Genomic DNA, 21,203 nt, shown 5'->3' with positions numbered 1-21,203 from the left:
TTGTAATTCCATAATTTCAGCAACCACTTCCTAAGAACCAAACTAGTAAATCCTGTGGCTGAACAAGTGTTATGTGCTGCCACATGAAAATACCACATGAACTCTAGATTTTTTTCTTGCACCAAGAGAAATGCTCAAGGTATATCACTTATACAAAATATTAAAAACATGCACCCGTTCAAGATGTAATGCAGCTTAGTCTGTAGATGCCTGATCACATTTTCATCTGCATTCCGTATTTATGTCTCCATGATTCAACTGATTAAAAAAAAAGGTCGCAACTATATACCATTTGAGAAGAAGACGAAGTCATAGCAAAAATTTTTTCAATACCTCAATTAAACATACCTTTACATCTCAAAATGTTCATTCGCTGCAATCAAAGCTATGGGCCACAGTAAATGCGCAGGAAGCTGTTAATCTGCGCTTTCTGTGCTTGCATGAGAATATAAAAATAGTAGTTTCGTGAGCATATGGTGCTTAAGGTCAAATTTATGATGAGAAAATTCACAGTGACAAGGCCATACCAGTGAATGAGGTCGGCCAAAAAAACATTTAAACATGTCTGCTTAGTACAATTCCAAGTTCATATGTCAGTATAATTGGATGCTTTAAGAAAATGACACTGCATTTAGCTGCAACTTCCTTTCATCTTGATATGCTTGGTACATTTCACAGCAGGGCATGAAATTGGTTCACCAATAGAGTTTTACATGGCAAAACTATAATGCGTGCTTGCTATTGAGGGTGCTCCAGACAGATTTCAACCACCTTGACATTCATTAATGTGCACCGAAATCTCAGTGCACGGGCAGTTTCGTACATCATTTGATCTGAAATGTGGCTGCTATCACTGGAATCAAACCCGCTGAGTCATGCTCAGTAGTAAAATGCTATGATCACCAAGGCTGTTTGCTGAGATGGAGTATGTCATACAAAAAAAAAGAAAGCTACCACATTTGTCCATTTAGTGCTCTTCATAAGAATTGTTTTCCTCTGCTCTATTCTTGTATGCCACTTTTGGTCTGCATAATTTTTATGTAACTCACTACTGGCCCTTTTTGTATACCTGTCTTTTATATGCCCCGCCATGGTGGCGCAGGGGGTTGGGGCGTTCGACTGCTGTGCTCAAGGATGCAGGATCGAATCCCAGCCACGGAGGTTGGTTTTTGATGGAGGCGAAAAGCAAGGCACCCGTGTGCTGTGCGATGTCAGTGCACGTTAAAGAATCCCAGGTGGTCGAAATTTCCGGCCCTCCACTACGCCGTCTCTCATAGTCAGAGTCGCTTTGGGACGTAAGACACCATAAACCATAAATCACAAACCAACCTTTTTGTTATTACACTGTCTACTCAAAATCTTCATTGTATGCAACTCTGCTATGGCATAGTTCCCTCCAAATATGTCATATCTACGACATGTAAATCAGCCCAGAATGGCCAACATAAGTCAGCGTGAAAGTTTGGCTCATGCAAAAAAGCAACACAAAGGTATGAAGCTCACCGTATGCATGCCAATTTCAACAGGAACAAAGGTGCCTGAGCCACCGTTCTGGTTAAGCTGAACCTTGCATTCGACAGGAGTGAGTGATGGACCTCGAACTTCAGCTCGCACCTGCCTGAGGTCAACTTTGCCTTCCTTTATGTGCACCTTGAAGTGAGCCTGCGCGAGCACAATTTTAGGTGACTGCACATCCTTAAAAAGTATGCAATCTCAGTCTACACTAATTAGATTGTATCTAGCTACAACAGAGAGCCAAATGCAGCCCTTATCTTGTCTGGTCTTATGCATCACTGAAGGCTCGAACCAAACTTAGTTTTGAACTGTTATTAAATACAAAATTACACATAAACTTGTATTTCTGAGTAACTCACAATGCACTTACTCTCATAGTCCAAACCTTATGCTGATCTCATTCTTGTATGATCTGATCATTACAATCTATTTTAGCAACGCTCAGCTTATTGCAAAGCAAAAGGTGGCAATCGTTTTGGTTCTATAAATTTACTTCCAGCCATCTTCATTTAGTCAGAACATTGCCAGTCAGCGTCAATCAGCACTCATATAAGCACTCTCTTTTGACACTGATTAGCATGACTTCGGATGTACCGGAAAAAAAATTAAATAATTGCTAATTCGAACTTTGCTGCCTCTCAATGACCACTGGACAACAGAGGGTAAAGAAGGTATAATATCAGGTGTATCACATGATCACTTGAGCCAAGGATTCAGAAAAAGTGCTGCAGTGCAGCTTAATAAAAACAATGACTTATTGTTTGCAGACGCACAGCACTCGATCCTAACAGCATTTATTATATTCTGCCCAATTAGTTAACCAAGATGAATTGCGCAAAATTATCAATTTTCAATCTAGGGCCAAGTGTGTTTTATTAAGTTGTAGAAAGAATTCAGCAACAACTAATCCAGCTTTTTTTACCGACATACATGACCATTTTTTCTGACATTTAAAAGCACGCAAAATATGGATAAATAATGTGACTGCACTCATGTGCTATTACAGTATATCCAACCATGTTTTGAACGAGTCAAACGTGCATGCTGACGGTGATGAAGTGAGTGGCCGCAACTCATTTCTACGGGTTGCAATGGTACACATAAAGAAAATGGAACCTACCTTCAATTAACTGACTTTTTCTTCCTCTTTTTGTTTTGCCAATGTGATTGCTCATAAAATTCAGAAGTGCAAGATGCCGGGCTAGTTGGTACTGCATAATGAAATAAAACAGCGCAACAAACGGGACGAAACACGAAGAAAGGGAGACAAAGACACAGGCGCTGTGTCTTTGTCTCCCTTTCTTCGTGTTTCGTCCCGTTCGTTGCGCTGTTTTATTTCATTATGCTCATAAAAGCTCCATCTGAGCTTTAGGTGGTCTGCCCATCGCATACCACAGCTCACGGCTTGCACTTTTTTGTGTTCCAGGTGACTATGCTAATGTACTATCAAGTCTATACATAAGCTGACAGTGGAGGCCACCACTAACTTTGGTCTCAGTCAGCACGCATGTTTTATTCGTTCAAAATGAGATTAGGAGCATTGCAATTTGATAAGTGTGTTGAATGCAGTCACATGGCATTTTTTTTAAATATTAAACAAGCATTTATTAAATGCCAGAAGAAAACGACAACATAGGAGGTGTGCTGGTAGAAAAGACTGGACTGGCTGTTTGAACTTCCTCTACAATTTAATAAAATGCTTCTCGCCCTAAACTGAACATTAAACATCTCAAGTATTTAACCTTAATTAATTAACTAATTGAAGAGTAAAAGATTAATATATTTTAGAAATGCAAATGACTACAAAAATATAGAACTATAAAAGATAATGTAAGAGAATACAAAAAAATTTTTAAAAATTTTTAAACACATCAACAATAGAAAATGATGTTCCTCCTCTCCCCCTCCACTCATCGCACACCAGTGCGCAAGAAAAAAAAAATGAACAAGGCAAGTCATGATGGCACCCCATCATGCCCTGTCTCGCCTGCATCATTTGGTAGCGTCCAATAAGTGGATGCGCACTGCAAGCAAGCCCCAATGACAGAGCACGTAGGAAGGTGTTGCCCGAATTGGTTGCAAGTGGTAACCAGAAGCACTTTTTAAAAATTATTTTTACATTATAGGCTCCATGCAAAGCTTTTAAATTTAACTCGAATATTCATAAAGACCACCTACCAATTTCATGCATCAAAATAATACCACAAGCACCATTTGAGGGGCCCTTAAAGCACCTTGTCATAAAAAATTATTCACTTTGCACAGCACTGACAAAAATAATTTAAAAAAAAAATGTAAAAGAAACGCAGGTTGAAAAATTCCTTCTTACTGACCGGTTTGTTGACATGAACATTGTTAAGGTCAGTTCCTGTGACTGTGAGTTTGTCCCTTGGTCTCCTTTTAGGTTGAATACCTTGAAACCTAGCCACATATGCCATGACACCCAGCGGTTGTACTTCAGGGTCTGCCAGTTCCTTTGCAGTCAACAGAGGGTCAACGCCCAAGTACTTGCCTCCATTGATACCTGGGTGCAGAAAATGGGTGAACTCATGTTTAACAGAGTGGTATATCTAGCTTGAACTTAGGAGTTATGTTTGCTATATTGCAAGGCTTTAGGCCATTTCTTGTGCACTATATATATACAAAAAAGCAAAACAACAATTCGTGCAGTTCCCACTGGCTACAAATTTAAGCACTTTTATAGTCTGGTATCAAATCTGCAGTGACCACCACTCATATTTCTCTGTGACACAAAGTAGTCCATTATTAAAGTTCCTCTTGTTACCTAAACAAGAAGATAAGTGCCAGAAAAAATTTAAGCTCAAAAATTTTAATGCCACCCAAGCTTGGTTAATTCAGTCAAAAAAGTTGATTTCACTTGTTGTTATAGTTGGCCAGCAAGTAATACAGGCACCGCCCATTGTTGCTAACAGCTCTTTTAAAATCTTTTAAATCTATACCCTACTAAAGGAAAATTTTTTTCAGCCATTATTCTACGTGAGGGACAGCATGGTGGAACCTGAATACCACATGAAGGAAAAGAAAGTCAGAAACTCGCTTTATTTTCAGGTGTACGTCTTCTTGTCATAACAATCCTCTATCCTACAATTTTAAATCCCACTCGAAAGCTAAAAAACATGCTGACCTAGTCACCAGATCAAAAGCACTGCGTACAGCACGAGCAGTCATGAAATAATTTATAACATAAAATACACTCTGCCAAGACCGTGAATTCAAGTATTAGACGAGAGTCATGAAAGCAAATTCTAACAAGGAAGCAACCATGTGAGAAAGTTGGCATATATGCAACACCAACATAATGCCACAAAATATACAATGCTCACCTTTTTGAAGGTTTGACTCCCACTGTGAGCGGTCCCTGCTGAGGTGCTCAAAGTCCTCAACGGTAGCACCAAGGGAGTGCACTAGAGAGCACAGAGCCAGTCCATCATTCCAGTCACTCTGGAATATGTGCAGAGTGAAAAATCATGAGCATGATGTGAGAAACTCACCATCATGAGCTACACAAAGGTCACGCCTAGCACAAGGATATTAAGCTTATTATACAAAATAGCACCTGCACAGCTCTCATCCATATAGATCTGAAAGCTAATGATCTGCTTTTAATACAGAAGCTAGCACAGAGCCATCATTATAATTTCCAGACAAACATTGAAAAGTGAACCACAATGTAGGCCTCTAAAGAATGCTTTGAAGGTATACATTTCGCATCCCCTTTGTAGCCGTGGTGCACACTTCCCTGCATAAATATCAACACTTCATCACAGCTTTGGACTTTTAGAGGCAATCAATGCCTGCGCAGGAGTTCAGCTCCACGCATATGCAAGCAAGGTGAGTTTGAGCACTTTGCCAGGAAACCATGAAGTGCTAACAATTTTTGTCTTGTCTCAAGCAACCCTGGCAAAAGGGTATGAGTTGCATGTGTAATATGTTTTGGCAGATTTACTGCGTCAGCAGTGAAAGCATGTTTCCAGGTTCTGTGGCGTTCAAGTTACTTGTGGTGTAACATGAATGAGTGAGAGGAGGAAAAAAAAAGAAAATAGTGGCGCGTCGCGAATCCGTGGCGCCCTCTGTGCGCGGAGGCACGAACTAGCGTTCCTGTCGTTCACCGCGTTAGTTCCCCCCCCCCCCCCCTTTTTTTTTTTTAACTTTCAAAGTGACTTCATGTCTAGGATTTGAGCTATACTTTATCTGCATTTGACGCGGTCAGAGTGGCTAGTGTACTAGAATTTAGAGTGGCCTTGCTACATATGACGTCATGGAACATCCTAGAGAAGAATAAAGTAAAAAGAAAGGATGTATAAATAAATAAAGATGGTTGGTTGGTTTGTGGGGTTTAACGTCCCAAAGCAACTCAGGCTATGAGAGACGCCGTAGTGGAGGACTCCGGAAATTTCGACCACCTGGGGTTCTTTAACGTGCACTGACATCGCACAGCACACGGACGCCTTGATAAATAAAGAATATGCACCACTGCCAACTGCTGACGTAGACTGTAGCGTTATATAAGTGTGGCGCTCGATAATTCTTTATTTTCATCAAGTAAAAAAAAAAAATCTAGGGGATATGCTGGCTGGCAGATCCTTTAAAATAATTTAATTGACTAATTACAACTAGTGAATTAATAAATAAAGTCATCGTAGCTGTGCCCAGGCTTCAGCTAACGCTACTGTGCAATTTGAATCACGCAGATATCGAATTGCTGTTCCGACCGTTTAGCAAGAAGGACAGGTGCTGGGCCTGTAGGAAGCCTCCAACGCGCACCATGCCCAGCCCACATCCGCAATACTCAGCCACTGTTTCCCCGACAGGTGTACGTGGGAAAATCACAGCCGTCCAGCAGTTCGAATCGAAACCGAAACTCGCTGCCATGGCCTCCGAGATCACCTCCGCGCGTGTGTGTGCGTGCGGAAGTGATCTCGGAGGCCATGCTCGCTGCCCTGGATGTCACCACCGTCACCACCGCGTGCGGTTTTGGAGCTGGAACTGAAAGCGATGTTAAGTAAATCGCAATAAATAAATACGCTGAGTCACCTGACTTTTAAATGTAAAAACAAAAAAAAATGAAATCGCAAATAAACACTTGGCGAACTGCTATCTTGTTTTGTTAGTCTATAGAACGTCCGTTATGGCGTGCGTCCCTTTGTGGCTTCTTCACTTACCTTTTATGAAAGAAAAAATAAAAATGTTGGTTTATTTACATTATAGAGCGACTACCCTAGAGCGACGGAGCCAGCAAATGCAAAGCGAAACAGCTCCCATATTTCTCTCTCCCCCCTCCTAGTCACGTGGTATCACACCAGCGGAGGCCGGCGCATGCTCACGCGAAGTAATTTTGCGACACCGACGCGTTCGTTTGAATAAATCGTAAGTTGGAATTAACATACATGCTCCCGCTGCACTAATCTTAAAATTTATACCGGTGTTCTCATAGTTTTAATTGGTTGAAGTAGCGTCAAATTAACGCTGATTTACTTTAAATGCAGTGCACTTGGGGTTAGCCTAAAGGGAAGCTTCAAGAACGCAAACACGTGTAATTTTATTCCAAAAGTGAAAGAGAATGTTTGGGGACACCTGTATTCGGATATGGGAGAACCATAGTTTGAATTAAAGCTCATATGCATCAAATACCTCCTATATTCGCAATGTTCGGCTCCTGAACTTTTCGCGCGCAGAGGGCCATAACCTACGGTGAAGTTTGAGATGCGCAGGTGCGGCAGTCGTGACTGTATCCACCGAAGCGTAGCCTTGTAGCCGGGGCTGTCCTCGTTGATGAAGTAGGAGAGGTATGTCATACCGGACAGCTCGTCCAGGTTCGGGCTCGCCAGGTCCTCGGGCGTCAGAATGAGCGGCACGCCGAACTCTTCGCGTGCCTTCTCCATCGCTACGCGGCAATTCTCTTGGCTGCACGCACAGAAAACGAAAAAGAAAAACAACGGCACCCTCAACGGAGCTGCACACCGGCAAATAACGAAAATAACCAGAGCTAGAGAGATCGCAGAAGAGCGTGAACCTAGCAAAGACTGAGTCCAAAGAAGTATCAAGCTGAAGATGACTCTCTTGCTCCAAGTGCGATAAAGAGACATTTTGTTCCCTGGTATACAGCAGCACACAAACAAACACGAGACTTTATAAAATCACATTACGATGCAATAAATTGGGAAATAAATACTTATGAGAACATTATACAGAGCGAGGTGCTCTATGGGAAAAAAAAGAAAAAAAAACAATAAACGGGTGTTTAGATTCGCTAAGAACGATATACAAGCAGAAGCGACGTTTAGCACTATATTTTAGGCAAGTTTTGCTTCGCTTAACATTCTTCTCTCACATCCCCATCATCGCCGCAGCAGCAGCGGCAGCAAGCGACGACGAAATGAAGGAAATCGAAGTATTAGCAGTAGTAAACTTTATCGATAGCATTGCTTAAGCGGTCATGCTGAGACGTGAATCTCAATTGGGGGTGACTTCCACTACCCAACTTGTGAGTAAGGCTCGAGTCTCCTGGTCAGGTCCGATGCTCCTCGTGAGGGAACTGGGAGGAGTTCCTTGAGCGGGGGTTTGGCCTGGGATGCCCAAAGTATGTTTCCCTTTGTAGCGATTTCGGGTGTGGGGAACCGAATCTAGCTTTATATAGATCCGTATCGTGTGATGTTCACGCGGTTCGCACAATTGCAAGTGTCCCTATGACAATGTAAGTGATGAGGCTATTTTGTCAGGAGAGCAAGTGCACGCGGTAAAGGTAGAGCACAAAGTCAAGGAAGAGGTCCGATTCTAGCGTCCCGCTACCATTTGATTAGTATAAGGAAGACCTAATTTGGCTCTGCAGTGCAACTTTAATTGTTAGGGGAGATGAAGACGACGACATCCAAAGTGCAGATTGAAAGACCGACAGCTTAGCATGTGAACAATTTAAGCCGGCTACCGATATGATCTCTCTGCTTCGCCTCTCGGCCTTGGTTCGAGACACCCTGGCGGCCACTTTGGCCACCTCGGCGATATCAAAGAATGCAAGTAGCAATGCTTCTGCATTAAAAAGTGAAACCGAAACTATGCGGCAACGGTACGTGCTGAAGACTGCACCATGCAAGCGAAGCTAGAGGCGGTCATTTATACGATCGCTTGATGTTTTCGGACACATCGATCCTCCGCCGGAAGCCATTTCGAGTTAACCACTGTAAGTCTAGCCGTGTCTGAATCGACGGACGTCCGACACCATGCATACACCGTGCCGGCAAGTCCTAATTATCCAGACCTCCGAATTAGTGGAGGCCATATTAGCAAGGTTCCACTGTACAGCAATTTTGAAACACTTTCCAGCATCGAGCTGGACACTCCGAAAATGATTTTTAAAAAAATTGTAAACGTCAAAAAAGAAATGGGGGTAGGGACACTCAAGCTCCTCCTTTAAGGTAACAGGAGAGCGAGCTCTCGTTTTCCGGACCTCCATACGGATCCTCATTTGCGTTTACATAGACTTTGCAGCACGCCTATAAAATTGCTATGTCCCTAATTTGTTCCTCTAACATCTCCCACATGCTATTCATACAATCGTATATGAAAGGCCACTTGACAAAGATTTAACGAAGCCGTACGAACGTGTCTGCGTGACCTAGGTATAGCGTGTCGAAATCAGAATACAGGACTGGACACTGATTTCACATCCATCTGCAAGGAGAAGCAGGCGAGAAATTTTCCAATGGCACATAGTGAGATAGCCTTCCAGTGAAAGTTTCGCGAATTGCTGCCTCCCAAGTCAGGACTCGGAAAAGTTAGCACCTGCTGCTGTTTTGAACATCGGTCTGCCCAAGAGCCGCAATTCTCTGGCTAGAGGTGGCAATTTCGCTCGCTTCAAGGAGTTTTCGGTGACGCTCCACGCGATGAAGCTGAGCAGTAAAAATGACCGCAAAGAGAATTTCGGTGGTGCTTCGCGGGATTCGCAACAACGAAAATTATCTCCCTTTGCCTATATTGACGGAGGTTTCAATTATTCAGGAATAAATGACGTGGAATGGGAATTCTTAAAAATGACTTCCGTAAAGAGGGAATTTTCGACTGCGAAAAATAATAATAATAAAAAAAAAACATTTCTGGGAGTTTCAAGCGTTTTGTTCAAATTATGGAGGATGCAAAAATAAGTAAAGAAGGTTAAAGGTAACCGAAGTTATCTCAACAGTTGTCATATGCAGGTGTCATATGTTGTCATTCCAATTTCAGTATTCAAGCAAAATAATCCTAGAGCTCATTATTCAGTTTCCGAAGTTCCAGCGACCGGAACATACTGTTTGTTCTACTCTACACATTATCTGCCCCATATATGTGCCAACTAAAGCCCCTGTGGTGAGATACAACTCAAATCTGCAGTAGCCGGCACGCACAATACCCAAATAAAAATATAACTATCAGTCAAGATTAAAAGTGCAAGAAGATGCCTCTGGCTTGTTTGGTGTTGTCAAATATTAAACACGGATCCTGTTTACCGTTAAGGAGTAACACACACGACGCGTGCCACTGCCCACAGCAAGCAACTGCTATTTTTTTTTAACTAGTATACTATACTATAGATGCCATAACAGCATTCTTCTCGTTTGCCTCTACTATGGTGCTATAAAAAAAACTTCCTTCTACGTCCCGAGCCAATTTCATCATATAGCCCGCCGTTTCTAAACGGCGAAACTTGATAAATATGCGCGCGATTCGCTCGTCTAGCTGAAGCACGACAGCCTTGCGCGCATCACCTTCTTTACAATAGCGCGCACTGAGACAGCTGACAAGGGCCATGCTGCGTCAAAAATACGAGACGGACCAACTTCGCTAGGACGTCGCAGCTCGTGCGATTTCCTTTTGTTATACATATGTGTACATATAGCCATATATACTACGAAAGAGGAGAGGCCAGGAACACTACTGCACGAGTTGGTTAAACTTACGGACTGGGGGTGGACTCCCCTAACCTTTCAAAACAAACCAAGAAAATTGGTGTAAAGGGTTCGCCTGATGTAAGTTCTAATTTTTATGTAGTTTTTACACACGGATGGTTTTTTTAATAGAAATCAGAAAAAAAATGAGGTAATGAGTGGTAAATATGCACTCAAGAGGGCTTGAAGGTCATGAGACTGCATACAAGAGACTACAAATTTCAAGACCAGCACGGCATGTCTTGAAATTTGGTCTTGAAGTGAAAGATTATGCACTATTAATCTTCGTTAATGAACTAATTGAGCGGAACATAAAAAAAAAAACTTCGAAGAATACTATACGACGTAAAAAGATACTCGGTTGGTTTCACCAAGATTCGGTGTACCTTTTTTTTTTTTTTTTTTAGATTCTTAGTTCAAGTTATGTGAAAAGCATCCTGCATACGTGCTGCAACATATCGACCTATGCGCGTACCATTCGTCAAATGATGCGTACAAAAAAACAGTTCGGTACCGCTCCATACTAAAATTAATATCCGCTTCTATAGCGCCTTCTTATATATCTCTCAGCTTGCCGTGGGCAACAGAATGACCTAGTAAACTTTACTCCGCGTAGTTGTATCCGTTCAGTGTCATCATACGGCCGCACAGTTGTGATGATGGTGATTATTTGTTTATGGCTCCTTGGCAGCCTGGTTAAAGAGCGTCATAGCTCACGGTCTTTCGATCCGATCAAAAGCCAGGGTCAAGTACCCATGTTCCAAACATTGCACCACAGGGAAGCCGAGCATCAGGACCACGACAAGGTAAAAAAAAAAAAAAGAAAAAAAAAAAGCAGACACACATAACCATGCCGAAAATACAAATAAATATTTTGTAGCTTTGTCTGTCGTAGCAGCAGACTTTTCATTAGTTCTGTAATACTTGTTCGTTGTTACGCAGCTTTTTTAAGTAGTACTTTTCTGCAGTTAAAATAAAATCACTGTTAAAACTGCACAAAAATTAGGCAAAGGACGAAGCCCGTTAAAAGTTAGTAATCAAAGCGAACGCTTGGCCATATAAGCCCGACAAGGCTTGGCTAGACTTGGTTGCTGCTTGATGGTAATGACTGACGTTTGGCAAGACGGGCTCACGTTCTTCCGAGGTCTCGGCGGCACCTTCCGCTCGACCCGGCAGCCTCTCGGTGAGCTACGTCCATTGATGGGATTCGGCCTGTCGTCATCGCAACCTCTGAGACATAGACAGTTCACGAGGCGTCTCGCCTGGACCATGCATGATGGCTGCTGCCGTTAAATTGTCGAGAGCTGTTGCGATTGAGTGACGTCATGGTTTTCACGTGATTAGGCAGATGCGAGCGCGCGGCAAGTTCGGTTTCAGTGGCGGCGGCTGAGTGACGTCATAGCTGCCACGTGGTTTGTCCTCGGTTTCAATTACAAACACGCGCACGCGACGAAGTTGGAAAACCGCTCGGTTCCCGGCGGCACTGATGGTCAAATCCCGCACTGCGTAGTACTCCACTGGGCATGTCCGATTTCATTGTAGTGATTGTAAATGCTATTGCACTTTATACCGGGTGCTTTTTAATTAACTTAACAATTTTAATTTTAAATCGGAAAAAATTACAGAAACTTTTCTGATGTTACGACAGAATTTCTGTGCAGTTTTTGACGGGAAACCTGTTGTGACAACAGAAACTTCTTAGTAACATCAGGAATTTCTGTAGTTACAACAGAAAAGGGCTACAGAACTAAAGACAACAGAAATATACTACAGAAAAACTACAGAACTACAGAAAAGTACTACAGAACTACAGAAACATCTGATGGTTACGACAGAACTACAGGATATTTTGTCGTATTTTTGACACAGTTCTGTAGTTTTTTTTTTTTCGACTGGGGGGTATGTTTTATTTCCAGAGCTCGTGGAGCTCGTCCTCCAAATAGTGTAGCTGCGGAAAAATATTACCTTAAAAATAATTGTAGCGCGCTTTATAGGCCAACGAATGTCCCCATGAAAGGCAGCTTCACACAGTAATAGCTCTAACAGGTGCGTCCGAGGGAGATCGCTCGGCCAGTGCACGCTTCGAGGCCGCACTGCAAGCACGATGGCTGCGCACATTGGGTACGGTAAGAGAAATTGAGGTCGAACCGCCTGTCTGGCTCCCAGGTGATGCCAGCACAGTGACGAAACCGCTGGGAGGAGAGACCTACGTCACAGGCGCTGTGTTATTGTGTGAAGCCGCTTGTCAGGCTGACATTTCTGAGCCTTGTAACACGCGCTAGTTTTTTTTTTTCTTTTTTTTTTTAAGAAAAATTCTTTTCACGGGAGTACTACTTGGAGGACGAGCTACAAATCTGCAAATACAGCATATCTCCTGAAATTAAAATTAAAGAGTTATGGAACATACTTACTTCTGAAATAAATCTAAAACAGGTTACCAATTTGCCCGAAAGTTTGGACATTCTAAAAAAAAAAAAAAAAAGTCCCGGTATATAGCGGTGCAGCTCTGATTACTCGTAGCTCACTCCTGCGACAGAGCAAAACATGAGAACCTTCACTTCACCCCCCCCCTCCCCTTTCCCTCTTTCATACACACATGATGGTGGAAAAATAAACATTACAAACAAACAGTCGCAGCTTCACTCATGAACACAGAGAAGAAAGCGGCTCACTCACCTCGCCGACGTTCCCAGCGTCCTCCAGTGCGGAAATAGGCCAGGTTTGCAGTACTCCAACAAGGCACTGTCGGAGAGTAAAAGAGAAAAAAACAAATTTAAGGTCGCAGACTTTACATTTTACAGAGCTGCTGCTGATGATGATACTTATTAATCGTCGCGTATTATCCATACATGGCCTAATGAAGGCAGTAATGCGGGACAGATGCACCGAAAACAAAACAAAAACAAAACAGCCGCGCGCACGATCAGTGTGCGACAGGACGCGGGGCTGTGTATACCTATAGATTATGTTGTGTAAATAACTGCAGTGGTGCCCGAGCGCAGTCGATTTTTGGACAGTGCTTGGACACTTGCGCGCAAGCGACGTAAACTCGCTTACCTGTTGTATTTTGCAAATAAAGTGCAAAGCTCTCCCTGTCCTTTATTGATATCGCTCTCCTCTGTACTTTTCGCTATCCTCTCCTAGTCTCGACCAGCGAGATTCTTTTCATTCTTTCTTGTTTATTTTTTAATAAACCGCGCATTGCAGTCTCACCGCTGAATCATTTCCTCGGTATTCTGCCGTTCGTTTCCTCATTTCAGGCAAAATTAGCAGTTCTATAACAGTCGGTGCTTTTTTGAACATAGCTTCAAAATTTGCCGAAAGTTAAAAACGTTAAAATAATTGACAAATTTGCTTTGAATGAAAAAAAAATCAGAAAAGCCGTCCTCTTCGACTTCTGTTAAAATTTCCCTAACACTCCTGAGTACTTCGAAACTGTAAGACATAAAAAAAAAAATCGTTGGATTACATTGTTTTAAATAAAAAATACAAAATAGCTGACGTTTTTAACAATTGCTTAGTATTGAAGGAGTAATCATCAAAAGTTTGATTTAGTACTGACTATATGCGGTTACACTTCAGACGCTACATGGGTCGAGATCATGTGTGCAATTTCTAAGTTTATCTTATGGAATATGATATTTAAAGCCCGTGCTTGCTTAGCGTACTAGTTTGGCACTGCAACTACATCGTTCGCAGCATATTTCCGAACGTGTGTTGACGACTCCCGTGTTTTTAATCCTACTTTAGATGAAATCTCAATACGCCCGTCACTAGTGTGACCCCCCTGTAATAGGTTGCCGCTTCCTCAGAGAAGAGCCACGTTTGGCAGCCGCTCCGTCACTGACGCTTGTCGCGATCATGAATTCGATAGCACCACGCGCGCCACCACAGTGCGGAGACTTCAACCCTCGGTTTCGCGAACGTCCCCATTACAAGATATTTATTTATTTATTTATTATTATTATTATTATTATTATTATTATTATTATTATTATTATTATTATTATTATTATTATTATTATTATTATTATTATTATTATTATTATTATTATTATTATTATTTCCTGACCTCAAGGCAGTTCTCTGTACACTATGACCTTCGATTGGTTACCTCGACAAGAATGCATCGACATTTCCACTAGTATGCACTACCGAAACAACCGCAGTCGCGACGGTTCGCAGCCTGTGGAGGCGAAAAGGGTTGGCAGCGAGGATGAGGTACTAATTGCTACATGGAAATGCGGCGAGGAAGTTGCAAACACTCCAACCTCTTCACGAGAGAATTTCAAAGAACGGCGATGAAATGGATTCCCCACAACTATATCCTATCTGAAAAGTGTAGAGCTCAAAGGGGTCTGAATCTGAGCTACTTCGTGCGGCTTGTAATGCATTTCCGGTGTTCTGAATCTCTTGATGGTAAGGAGATTTTTTTGTCTTAACCTCTCCAATAAGAACGGCCACCACTAATGCTAAATCAGCGCCACTACGCGGCTCAGAAGTAGACCCTCTGGGTTCTACACTTATGACAAAGGCTGTACATACATGACGAAAAACGGAATTCCGATAAGGGTGCGATTACTTCACACACTGATTTCGCCGAGAACTGGGCATTTGCGTTCTTTCAAGTGCAGTGTGCAAGTGTACCGTTGGGGGGGGGGGGGGGGGGGGGGGGAAAGAAAAAAAAAAAGAGAAAAAAAGCTTATAACCGTTTTAATTTGCGTTATCACATTAAGAAAACAGACGCGAAGCAAAGCTAAAAAAGAAAAAAAAAAGAGAAAGAAAGCTTATAACCGTTTTAATTTGCGTTATCACATTAAGAAAACAGACGCGAAGCAAAGCTATTATTAACGGCGAAATGTCGCATTATACATTCAGCACATGCATACTTGGCTTTGCCGGAGATTAAGGCGCATCAAGAGGACAATAACGCTGTCATCTATATGCCAAGATACAATCCAAAGCGACGGTGTTCGCGCTCAATTAAAGAATACCAATTTCACGAGCGACCGAACGTCAGGAGACGAAATAGCTGCTTTCGGCTACGAGGCACGGGGAAAACGCTTGGAGTTGGTGGCTAGTAAACATCAATCAGCGCAAGTAACTTCTGAAAACCCACAAACGAAGCCATATATACGGACAGGCAGCGGCTTCGTAAGCGTACCTGAGGGACCACTGAAGATGGTCAACATTGCGGAGCATCTGTAGAGCGAGCTTGCGGACTCCCGCGAAGAAGGAAGGGTTTCAAAGAAAGTGTCTGGCCTGTGGACGGTCAATACGTGGAAGTGTGTTCAATCAAACGATTTCAACGCCTCATATCTAGCCTCCACCGCTGATCTGGAATGGAATTGAGACTGTGACCTAGTTTGTGGCCTCGTCCCCGCAAATAGCGATACCAACGGTTACCTTTTATATAGTTGAGACTTTACTGAATATGCCCACGGAGTAGCATTACATTTGTGAAATACTTTACGACCTAAACTGTTTCTTGAACGAGCTTCTATCAGAGGGTCAGGCATTTTCTTTCATGACTGTATGCCCTACAGAGCCGCAGAACTTTGATGTACAGTTTTTGCCAAAATTGTAGAACCCAGGGCGTCATGTGGTGGCCCTGATTTAACCCTAGTGGAAGTCCTTCTCGTTGGAGAGGGCAGGACAAAAAATCTTCTTACCATCGAGGGATTCGGAACACTGAAAATACATTACAAGCCACACGAAGTGGCTCAGAAGCAGACACTCTTCACTGTAAAAACAAAAACACCTTTTTGGGCATTTGTCTGATTCAAAACACCCTTACACCCTGAGTCTAGGGTGTTCGTGCCATTGGAAATCACCTCTTGCATGCCAAAGGGGTGCTTTGGTTGGAGAATATGCCTTAGGGTGTTACGGGCAAGCAATATCACCTAACATGCTGGGGGTATATGGCTGCGCAACTTCGTAGCCTTTTATACACAAGAGGCGCTGCTAATATAACCCAACACCTAAATAAAGCACCAAAAGTAACGCTAAAATTAAAATTACACACGAGTGCTTTCTAAAAATGAAACAGAAACTGAAAGAAAATTTCACCGCCAGGAGGCCGCCGGTAGCTACGAATGCTCTTTTCAAATTTCACAATATGGCCGTTAGCATTGTGGGGTGCGTTTCGACCACGTTTCGGCGAAGGCTGAATGTGCTTCTTTGATTGTGTACCCTCGTGAAATGTGTTGCATTTCCCATGCATATGTGTTACAGAAGTGTGTACGCTTGTGAAGTGCCTTCTACATGTGGTGTTTAACGCAAATGGGCATTTATTGTGTCGGAAAGTGTCCGGGCTTCTTTTTGCTTTGCTCAGGCCTAAGGACTGCCGCACCGCTTTATGTTTGAGATGTTCGAAAGAAGAAGGCATGGACGATTTTTTTTTTCTGCGTGACTAAGAGGTATATGCGCCGACTACATCGCACTCGTGCTAAAATCGCACTGGTTGGTTCGGTGCCGGTGATACGAAGGCGGACAGCGTACATTGCGGCTGACGCAATCGTCTGTAAAGGTAAGCCTATTCTCACGCATATTGCGCTTTGTGGGAACAGTGTCCTACCGGATTGCTGCATTCTGTGTCTTTTTGTGCCGGAACGCTCCAGAATTGAAATGAAAACGTGAGACACGCGCTTGTTTTCACCTGGCTGCCAAAATCACATCTCACATGTGGTAGATGTCGCGGGGAGTTACGCAGATTTCGCGCAAGAACATCAGTCTCAACTTTCTTGAACAGAAATAATGTATGTGCTACGTTTCCTTGCATTTTGTACGCGCAGGAGGTTCACGAAGCGATTTTCGTTTCTTGACAGTTTGATACTTGCGCTCAGTTCGCAACGACTCGGTTTTGTTCTACCGTTTCCGTTCGTGCGGCAAGGTCATGTTGGCGTACTACCTTAATTCTCCTAGCACTCTCGACTCCCCCCTCCTCCCTTATCTCTTACACTTTGCGCTCGCTCTCCTGAAACCTCTTTCATGCTTCGTCATCTTCTTTCACTCGGAGCGCTGCGCCCCCCCCCCCCCCCCCCCTTTTTTTTTATTCACTCTCAGCATAGGCGCGCACCGCCCTGCTGCTCGGGGAGCGTCCTCCCGCAGCCCTTCTGTTTAAACTTTTTGTTCGAGGAGGCTATGTTCGTGCTCTCGGCATCGAAGTGCGCTGGTCGGCCGGCCTGTTGCATAATAGTTTATTCCAAACTGCGTAAACTATATGCCGCTATCATCAGCCTGTGTTACTTCCCCGCGTCTGGATTTGCCTTTTTTAATCACAATGGGAGCATTTTTCATTTTACGGGGACCATATATTGCGGTTGCATGGAGTGTGAAGTTGCATTTTTATTATGCTGCTTTTGTTATGGCGTTTACTTTCGCTCTCGAAGAGTCATTTAGGTACGTATTTTATTTTCAGCAAGACTTCAATTAAGGCAATTGTACACGTGCTAATTCAGCTGATGTGGTTCAAACCATCCAGTTTTCATTATTTTTGTGGTCACATTTCAACATAACTGTTTGACCGCATTACTTGATTTTTGTAGTGTCTTTAGACTAGAATAAATGGATATTCGATACTGATGCCTCAGCATTCAAGTAGAGGTCGACAGCTTGAATTCTGTGGCCAAATATAGTACCGGATGTTGCTATTACAGAGTTTGATTCTGACCAGATATTTACTTTTTTTTTTGTATTTTGCTTAAATGTACATATGAAGCGGTTATCATAGCCTTAGTCTCATATGTTTACCTTCTTTGCTCATCACAGTGCGCATATTGCAGGGAAATTTGTGACTTACTGTTATTAAAAAAATTTGTAATGTATGTGTTGAAAGCAGTTTACTGATTTAAAGGGCCCAGAAAACAATTTGACTTTCATATGCTAACGATGCATGTCTGTAGATTGTCTAAGAATTGAAGGCTACTTTTTAAAGCTGAGCGGGGACCCTTAGTTTAGAGATATATTACATATTTTATTGCCATTTAGCCGTGTGCCAAGTTGAGGGAAGGAGGATCATAATTTTTGCTTTGTTATTTTTTATATTAGACTTTCCTTATTATTGCTTGCAGTTTGGCGATGAGTGGCACAATACTGATGGTTTTTTCAGTTTTCTAACCTTAGTAAATATTTGTATTTGCTGTATGCTAATGCCAGTCTTTTTTTTTTTTTCAGATATGTACAAAGGCATCAATTGCCTTAGCTTGTGTACAATGATTTTTAATATTCAGCAACTTGAAACATTGAGTAAAATGAATTCTTTATGGCTACCATTCACACAAACTTGCAGTTCTTACATGACGTCAACATGCTGATCAAGAAGGAGGGCAAAGAGGCAGTTGAAATTGGCCTTAACAAGACACTTGTCTTGGTTTTGAAGGACACCATTCGTGCAAGAAAAAAGGACATTGCCCGGGTGCTCGAAGTATGTTCTGAGGGAATGCGTGAAAGGAGAAAGAAGCGTAAGTGTTAAGCTGTTTCCTTCTGTTTGCTGCATGTGCTATCTAATTGGCAGTTTTTCGCTAAATGCCTACATTTTTGCCATTTTGCATTACCTTATAGATATACTAAAAACATGGCTGAGCATCAGAAAGAATAATAAAACCATAACTAGCCTGTGCATTTCTTCATATGTAACAATTTTCGCATTAGTTAAATTTAAATTACCTATTGTTCTTCTCCATTGTAATGGTGCAGCCTTTTCGAATCTGTTCAACTAGTAGCAGGGAATTATGTGATACCTGATTCAAATCTTCACAAGCTTTGCTAATTTTTGCTGTCAGATGTTTGGCTTTCAGTTTGCGTGCCTCTACATGTTTTCAATTTTGTTTATTTGCCTTCCTAAATTAGACAATAAATTATCGCCTCAAAATTTGGCTGTCTCTTTTTACCTGCAAGGAGGTACACCATTGTTGTGTTGCTTATTTCTATTGTAGATGTACAGACAGTATGCATTCTGTAACTCTTGGCAAACATTGGGAACCAGCCGGGAGCTCTGGATGTTGTTTGTATCATTTGTAAGTTTTCTCTTTGTCATTTGAATATTCATTATTCAAATTATTATTCAAACCGACATTATTAGCGAATTTTTTTTGTTTCTAAAATGGCTTACAGTCTAACTTGTAATATGTATTAGTGATTCATAATTCAAATAAAAATACTACACAAGTTTTCATCACAACTGTGAATTCTTTGCTGGGAAAGATTATTTGCACTGTAAGTACAATCAAAAGCACTTTTAAGAGACTCCTGCCATCACATGCTTACCACGTCGTATTGCATACAAGAGTCACCTGATGAAGCACTGGTAATGTCAAGATTGGTGCAGTGTGCCATTTGACTAAGCACTCTGCTGCAGTGGACCAGCAGTGCTTTATCAGATGGCTCTTGCAGGCAGCTTGGTGGGGTTTAGCATTTGCTGGAAAGGGGTCTCTCAACCTGCTCATGCATGCTAGTACCTAACATGTTCCTAATGTCTGGAATATATAATCTGAGACTGCTTCAAAAGAAATATTTGCCACATTGTCTTATCCTACAGGCTTCTGAAGGTGGGTAATGCAGTCTAATAGTTGTTTAAAAAAAAATGCTGTAATTTGCTAGCCAAGTTTGAAATGATGTAATAATTTTAATTCTTCTGAGATTAGGTTTACCACATTGGTTGGGAGAAAATACTGCTGTGTTTCAAGGTTCATGCTGTATAAATATAATGCCTTCAACTACAGATGCTAACATTTCATGCATTAACCATGTGGCACTGTCATAGACATTCTCATTTATAGTGAACATCCTCAATAAATCCAAATTGTTATTTTTGCATTTCAAGTTAGTCAACATATTTTTAGTATTCGAACCTTTAGTATTTCAAAGTCCTCAGACTGCCTGCCGCTATAACGATTACAACTTCTTGAACACTTGAGCTTCCTGCCGCCTCTTGAGGCTCACCACTGATGTTCTGGATGTCTATGCATACAATGTGCTATGCGTGGAAAATGTTTTAACATACCATGCTTCAGTGTTGACATTTTTTAGAGCTTCTGCTAATTGGTTGTTTGGTAATGCTTAGCTGTTACACATGTAATTGTCGCTCAACTCAAAGCTCCAGTGTACACTTTCAATGAATAATGTGTGATGAAGTTTCAGAACTGCCACATAGAGCAACGAGAACACTTTTTCCTTGTTACTAAACCTTAAATGTAGACACTTCAGGAAGCATTGCGATGCCCTAGGGCTTGGCTGGTTCATGCTTAGCACAAGAAGACGCGCAAAAGTTCAGAAATGCATTATGTGTTATGTATTACATGCACTTTGATTTTTTTTGTAGTGCCCCATCACTAAGTATGCTCTTTCCACGTTTTTTGTTTTGTTTGGTTCTGCAGTATCTACTTGGCCAGTGCAGGGTATGCTGTAGGCCTTGTGTGAAGCCTTCAATTGAGCCAGCTGTTAATATTTTAGTAGGAAACACCGTGCTCCAGTGCTGTTTATTGTTTATTTACAATTTTACCTATCATAATAAGCATTCCAGTTCATGTGAAATGAAAAGTTCGTGGGGCAGCATAGAAGTTCTTTAATCCAGGTGCTTTTGATGAGTGTAGCCATTTTTGTTTGATAAAATAGCTTGCATAATCTAAAATTACCATGCAACAGCATGCTGCATGAATAAAAATGGGTTGACCTTATGTGCTCTTATTTATGACTTGATCAGACTGCTGGCTTTGTGCCTCCTGAACCAACCATAACAGTATACTCTGC

At 42.0% G+C, this 21,203-nt stretch overlaps 1 protein-coding gene across 1 annotated transcript in view; it reads right to left on the bottom strand.

The window, feature by feature from the left end:
• Nucleotides 1-21,203, bottom strand: part of jbug (filamin-type immunoglobulin domains fbug) — a 161,699-nt gene that overhangs the window by 64,213 nt on the left and 76,283 nt on the right. Inside the window, exons 4-8 of the mRNA XM_084594126.1 lie at nt 13,131-13,196; nt 7,227-7,440; nt 4,860-4,977; nt 3,849-4,039; nt 1,504-1,662 (exon numbers count right to left, since the gene is read on the bottom strand). Of these exons, the coding sequence (XP_084450252.1) occupies nt 1,504-1,662; nt 3,849-4,039; nt 4,860-4,977; nt 7,227-7,440; nt 13,131-13,196 (748 nt within the window). The remainder of the gene's footprint in view (nt 1-1,503; nt 1,663-3,848; nt 4,040-4,859; nt 4,978-7,226; nt 7,441-13,130; nt 13,197-21,203) is intronic.

The sequence above is a fragment of the Amblyomma maculatum genome, chromosome 2 (assembly GCF_055883805.1).
Source record: "Amblyomma maculatum isolate TAMU_Amacu chromosome 2, ASM5588380v1, whole genome shotgun sequence".
In the NCBI taxonomy this organism is placed as follows: Eukaryota; Metazoa; Arthropoda; class Arachnida; order Ixodida; family Ixodidae; genus Amblyomma; species Amblyomma maculatum.
This window is presented reverse-complemented; position numbering and strand designations above follow the sequence as displayed.